This window comes from Phascolarctos cinereus, unplaced genomic scaffold, assembly GCF_003287225.1.
Source record: "Phascolarctos cinereus isolate Bilbo 61053 unplaced genomic scaffold, phaCin_HiC Scaffold_726;HRSCAF=1367, whole genome shotgun sequence".
Classification (NCBI taxonomy): domain Eukaryota; kingdom Metazoa; phylum Chordata; class Mammalia; order Diprotodontia; family Phascolarctidae; genus Phascolarctos; species Phascolarctos cinereus.
This window is the reverse complement of record NW_027556098.1, coordinates 415,991,749-415,997,891: the sequence shown is the minus strand read 5'-3', so window position 1 is coordinate 415,997,891 and position 6,143 is coordinate 415,991,749. Positions and strand designations below refer to the sequence as shown.

The following is a 6,143-nucleotide window of genomic DNA, read 5'->3' as shown; positions in this document are numbered from 1 at the left end:
GAGCCCACTTTTCTTCTATCATCATAATATTCCACTTGGTGATCTTATCAGGTCCTACAGATTATGTTATCATCTCTATACTGATGATTCTAAAATCTACTTATCCAGCCCTAGTCTTTCTGCTGACCTCTCATCTCACATCTCCACTAGCCTATTGGGCATTTTGACCGGATGTCCTGTTGACCTCTTAAATTTAACATATCCAAAACTGAACCCATTATCTTTCCTCAAAAGTCTCTCCTCTTCTGAATATCCCCATTATTTTTCTGGGTACCAACATCTGCCTGGTCATCCAGGCTCATAAAGTAGCTTTCTTCCTTTTTACCTACACTCTCTCTCCCCTCATATGCAATCTGTTGCCAAGACTTGTTAATTTTACCTTTATCACATCTGTTCTGTACAACCCCTTCTCTTCTCTAACACTGCAACCACTCTGAAACAAGATTTCATCACTTAACTCTTGGACTATGACAATAGTGTGTTAGTTGGTTGCCCTGCCAAAACTCTTTCTATACTCCAGTTCATCTTCCACTCAGTTCGTAAACACATTTTCCTGAAGCACAGAGCTGACCATGTCTCTCTTCTACTCAAGAGAAACCAGTTGTTCCCTGCTACCTCCTGGATCCCATATGAAATCCTCTCTTTGTCATTCCAGGTCCATCATAACCTCTGCTATCTACCTTTCCAGTTTTCTTGCACCTTACAGCCTCCCCTGCCCCTTTACAATACTCTGTGTTTCTGTGACATTGGCCTCCTTGTTCTTTCTCAAACAAGACATTCAATCTCCTGATTCTGGGCATTTTCACTATCTATCTTCAATTCCTGGGATTATATCTCCTTCCTTCACTATATTCCTTAAAATTCCCAATAAAATCCCACCATCAGGTGGGAATTTACAGTAATTACCTAATGTCTTTCCTGATTTGCCTCGATTCTGGTGCCCTCCCTTTCTTGATTGTCTCCCATTTATCCAAAATACAGCTTTTTTTGGTACATAGTTGTCTGCATATCATCTTCTCCATTGGACTGTGAGCTCTTTGAGAGCAAGGAGTGTTATTTGCCCTTATTTATTTATTTTTTATTTTTTGCCTCTCCAGCTCTTAGGACAGTGTCTGGTACATAAGGAGTACAGAATAAATATTTTTGAATGACTGACTAAATGGCTTCAAAGGTTCATTCCACACCTAAATCTATGATATAAGATTATCCTCGTTGACTGATGTTCAAGCTCCAGTTACTTTTTATCATCTCCTTGTTGCCGATATGTTTTGTAAGCACTGACGTGATGATTATGTGTGCCATGATGTGATATTTCCTGCCCCTGGATATATTTTGTCACGTACTTCATTGATACCTTTATGGAGAACCTTTGGCCCAGTCTTCATTTGGCTCCAAATTCCTTTTTCCTTCTAGTTTAATTTGTAGAGAGAATATCAAGATGGGTACAATCCATTTCTATCAGTACGGAACCCCTATTCTGATCATTGCATTAGCACCTCACATTTAGAGTAACAAGATGTAAATTAATGGTTCCAGATTGTCTAAAACCTTTGTAATTTTTTTAAACATTTAGCCCCCTGTCCCTCATTTTCTTGTTGTCACCATAGAAACGGATTGGATTGTGATGAGAGACATTTTGTATTTGCTTTATTTTATGGGTTGTCATGTCCAAACAAAATATTAATTCTATTTCTGAGACCCTACTTGAAGGTTGGTCACATTGGTAGAATCAACTAGAAGATGTGTTCCTCTCCTGAAGACAAGGAGAACCCAGCAATACTTCTTCACCAGAATAAAAATAAGGAATTTTAAAGTAATTATATAGAGAAAATAATAAAAGAAAATAAAAGTAAAAAACAAAAGAAAATAAAAATTATAGATACTATATATATACTATTATATATAGTATATATACTATATATTGTATATTACATATAGTATATATACTATATATATTACACATATATAGTATATATACTATACATATAGTATGTCTATATAGTATATGTACTATATATACAAGCTTTGCATTTGCTTAGTGCTAAGATGTTATTTGTGAAGTACTTAGCACAGTGACTAACAAATGGTAGGCTCATATTATCTAAATGCTAGCTCCTATTATTATTGGTAATTATTATTGTTGCTGTTCTTGCACTGTTATATTTGTTGTTACTTTTCCATATTTTCCTCCCTTCTATTTCTATCTTTTAAAAAATGTAGACAATGTATATACTTTCATAATTCTCATATATATCACTTTCACTTATCCTTGCGTTCTTGTTAAACCTAAAGCTAATTGAGGGGAAGAATTATCTCTTTTTTAATTTGTATCCATAGCACCTTGAATATTATTTGGAATAGAATCTGTATTTGATAAATGCTTATTTTTAAATTACCTGTTTCTTCATATTTATCTCTTTTATAGAATTATGATATTCTTTTATATTAATGAACCAAAATTTACATGAATGTACAAAAATTTAGATTATTTGTTGCCTTGTGATTTAATTAAAATGAATCAACTCTTAATATTTTGGCAGCAGAAAGGAATGTTTCTTGTTTTTAAAGATATTTTATTTGATTAAGTGGTTGGAGGAGTTTAGTGATTCCTCAAACATTTTCAGCTTAAGATTCAAAACAATTCTCATGATCTTTGTTGCAACAGAAGTATAACATTTTTTGCCTTACATCCAAGCAGTTAAATTTCATCATTTTTCTAAGCTTAAGTTGAAGAATTCTAATTAAGAATAATCATTAATAATAATGATAAATTAACATATTTTATAATGCTTAAAGCTTGAATGCAGTTGCTATACTATCTCATTTGGTCCCTACAGAAACCTTGCAAAGTAGCTATTATTATTCCATTTCATAGGACAGGAAACTGAGAATGAGAGAAGTTGACTGTCTTCCCAGGGGTCACGTGATTTTCTGTGGCAATTTCTCATTTTAAGTTGTCATTTTTTATTATCTCATTTTTATTTATCATATTTTAATTATGCATGTGAAAACATTCCCACCCACCTAGGCTTTTAAGATTGAACTTGTGAATTCATTTTTCTAGCATTTGGGTCAAAACCATCAAAAGAAGAAAAGGCTCCAGATTGCAAAGTGAACTTCTGACATCGTAACTATGTTCTTTCCTAATATTTTACTATCTTTCACATTCTGGCTACCAAGGAAATGTTCAGGAAATACAAACCAGTCTCAGTGGGTCACCTACTCACCTCCAGCTCAGTTATATCAGAGTCCAGCCTAACACACAAGTTATTCCAATGTTGCCCAAATGAAACCCCACATTCTTCAGGAACATGCTTTAGAAATTTAACAGATCTCTGCTTTTTTTCCCTAGGATTTGTCAGCACTGGCCACAGTTCTTCCCAAGTCTTGGAGAAAATAATGTTTAGTGACCTGATATTGGGCATTGTCTTCTTATTCAGATGGGAGTTGGGATCCTTGGGAATTTCTTCCTCCTGGGCCTACATAGTTACACTTTACTCATTGGTCACAGTCTGAGGCCCATACAGTTCATTTTTGCCCACTTAGCCTTGGCCAACTCAAAAGTTCTTCTCTCCAAGGGAATCCCTCAGATGATTGTCTGCTTAGGCATCAGAAATTTCTTGAATCATGTTGGCTGTAAACTTATCCTTTATCTTCATACTGTGGCCTGGAGTGTTTCTCTCAGCATCACCTGCCTCTTGAGTGGTTTTCAGGTCATCACCATCAGTTCCAGTAATTCCAGGTGGACAGATCTCAAAATCCAAGCCCCAAAGTGCATTGTCCCCTCCTGCTTCCTCTGTTGGTGTTTCTACCTGCTGATAAATTTCACTTTGCTTGGGACTATGCATAACTCAAGGTATCTGACTAATAATACAAAGATGTGGCATCTGGGATATTGTTCAGTTTCAGCTCTGGCCTCTCTCAATGCCACACTTTTTGCAATTATCTATTCTATTCCTGATGTTATGTGTGTGGTTTTCATGATGTGGTCCAGTGCCTATTTAGTGCTTCTCCTGCACAGACATCATCAGCAAGTCAAACATATTCACAGTTGTCATCTCTTTCTCAGAGCTTTCTCTGAGAAAAGAGCCACCTATGCTATCCTCTTACTAGTGAGCACATATGTCTGCTTTTATTCCATTAATTCTGGCTTGTCATTTTACCTCTTTAAAACTGACAAGTACCAGTCTTGGCTCGTGGCTGTGTCTGACCTCCTAGCAGCATAGTTCCCAACCATGAGTCCTTTTGTGCTGATCTTCTGTGACTCTCAAGTCTTCAAAGGTTGGTATGCTCTGTGGCATAGGCGACATTGTTGTCTCCTATGCCACACTGTCCTAAACCATACCACCTGCCAGCATCCTGCCCTAACACAAGGATAAACAAATATCTTCCAGAAAAATTTAGGAGAGGGTCAAAAACACTGGAATCCTAGTATTATCAGACCTGATGCTAGGAAGGACCTCTGTGATCATGTATTCAAATTCTTTCATCTTTTAGAATAGAATGTTATAATCCAGATGTTTTGTATCCTGCTTTTGTAATCTGACATAATCAGTTCTTAAATCAATGTCTCATATAAAAATTGACTGAAATTTTCTGGGTTATGTGACAAGAGGAGGTTATCCCCCCCGGAGTTCAACAACACTTCCATTGTCCATCACTATAAAGCTAAAAGAAATAGATTGTCTTGTAAGAATCATGGGGTAAGGAAATGTCTCCCTCTTAGTTATGGTGCTGATACCTAGACTGGGAATAGCCAAAACAGAGAAGGAAAATTATATACCAATTTCCCTAATGAATATTGATGCAAAAGTTTTAAATAAAGTATTAGCAAAGAGATTAAAGCAATTTATCATGAGGATAATACAATATGAGCAGGTGGGATTTATACCAGAAATGCAGTACTGGTTCAATATCAGGAAAACTATTAGCATAATTTACAGTATTAATAACAAAACAAACAGAAATCATATGATGTCTCAATAGATGCAGAAAAAGCTTTTGACAAAATACAACACCCATTCCTACTGAAAACACTAGAAAGTACAGGAATAAGTGGAGCTTTCCTTAACATGATAAGTAGTATCTAAAACCATCAGCAAGCATTATCTGTAATGGGGATAAGCTAGAAGCCTTCCAAATAACATCAGGGGTGAAACATGGATGCCCATTGTAACCACTATTATTCAATATTGTACTAAAATTGTTAGCTTTAACAATAAGAGAAGAAAAAGAAATTGAAGGAATTGGACTAGGTAATGAAAAAAACAAAACTCACTCATTTCTGATATGATGATATACTTAGAAAATCCTAGAGAATCAACTAAAAAACTACTTGAAACAATTAACAACCTTAGCAAAGTTGCAGGACTTAACATAAACCCACACAAATCATCAACATTTCTATATAATACCAACAAAGTCCAGCAGCAAGAGGCAGAAAGAGAAATTCCATTTAAAATAACTGTATGCAGTATAAAATATTGGGGAGTCTACTTGCCAAGACAAACCCAGGAATTAATATGAACACCATTACAAAAAAACACCATCACAAAAATAAAGTCAGATCTAAACAATTGAAAAATATTATGGGTAGACCAAGCTAATATAATACAAATTACAATTCTATCTAAATTAATTTACTTATTCAGTACAATACCAAACTACCAAAAATTATTTTACAGAGCTAGAAATAATAATAATGCAATTCATCTAGGAGAACAAAAGGTCAAGATTATCAAGGGAATTAATGAAAATAAATGCAAAGGAAGGTGGCCTAGCTGTGCCAGATCTAAAACTGCTTTATAAAGCAGCAATTATCAAAACTACTTGGTACTGCCAATAGTATGGCAGAAATTAGGTATAGACTAACATCTCACAGTACACCAACATAAGATCAAAGTGGGTATGTGATGTAGACATAAAGGGTGATACTATGAGCAAATTAGTAGAGCAAAGAACAGTTTACCTGTCAGATCTATGGAAAAAGGAGGAATTTATGACCAAATAAGAGACAGAGCATTATGAAATGCAAAATGGATAATTTTGATTACATTAAATTTAAGAGTTTTTGCACAAACAAAGCCGATGCAACCAAAATAAGAAGGGAAGGAGAAAGCTGGGGAACAATTTTTACAGCAACT

General features: G+C 35.1%; 1 protein-coding gene across 1 annotated transcript; it reads left to right on the top strand.

The window, feature by feature from the left end:
• The first annotated feature begins 3,440 nt into the window (after positions 1 to 3,440).
• Positions 3,441 to 4,226, top strand: LOC110220156 (vomeronasal type-1 receptor 1-like). The gene has a single exon (XM_021004073.1). It carries the CDS (start codon positions 3,441 to 3,443, stop codon positions 4,224 to 4,226), a length of 786 nt encoding a protein of 261 aa, XP_020859732.1.
• Positions 4,227 to 6,143: the final 1,917 nt, after the last annotated feature.

What these genes read in the sequence shown, in the direction of transcription:
- LOC110220156 (XM_021004073.1), top strand. Translation starts at nt 3,441, where the DNA reads ATGGGAGTTGGGATCCTTGGGAATTTCTTCCTCCTGGGCCTACATAGT.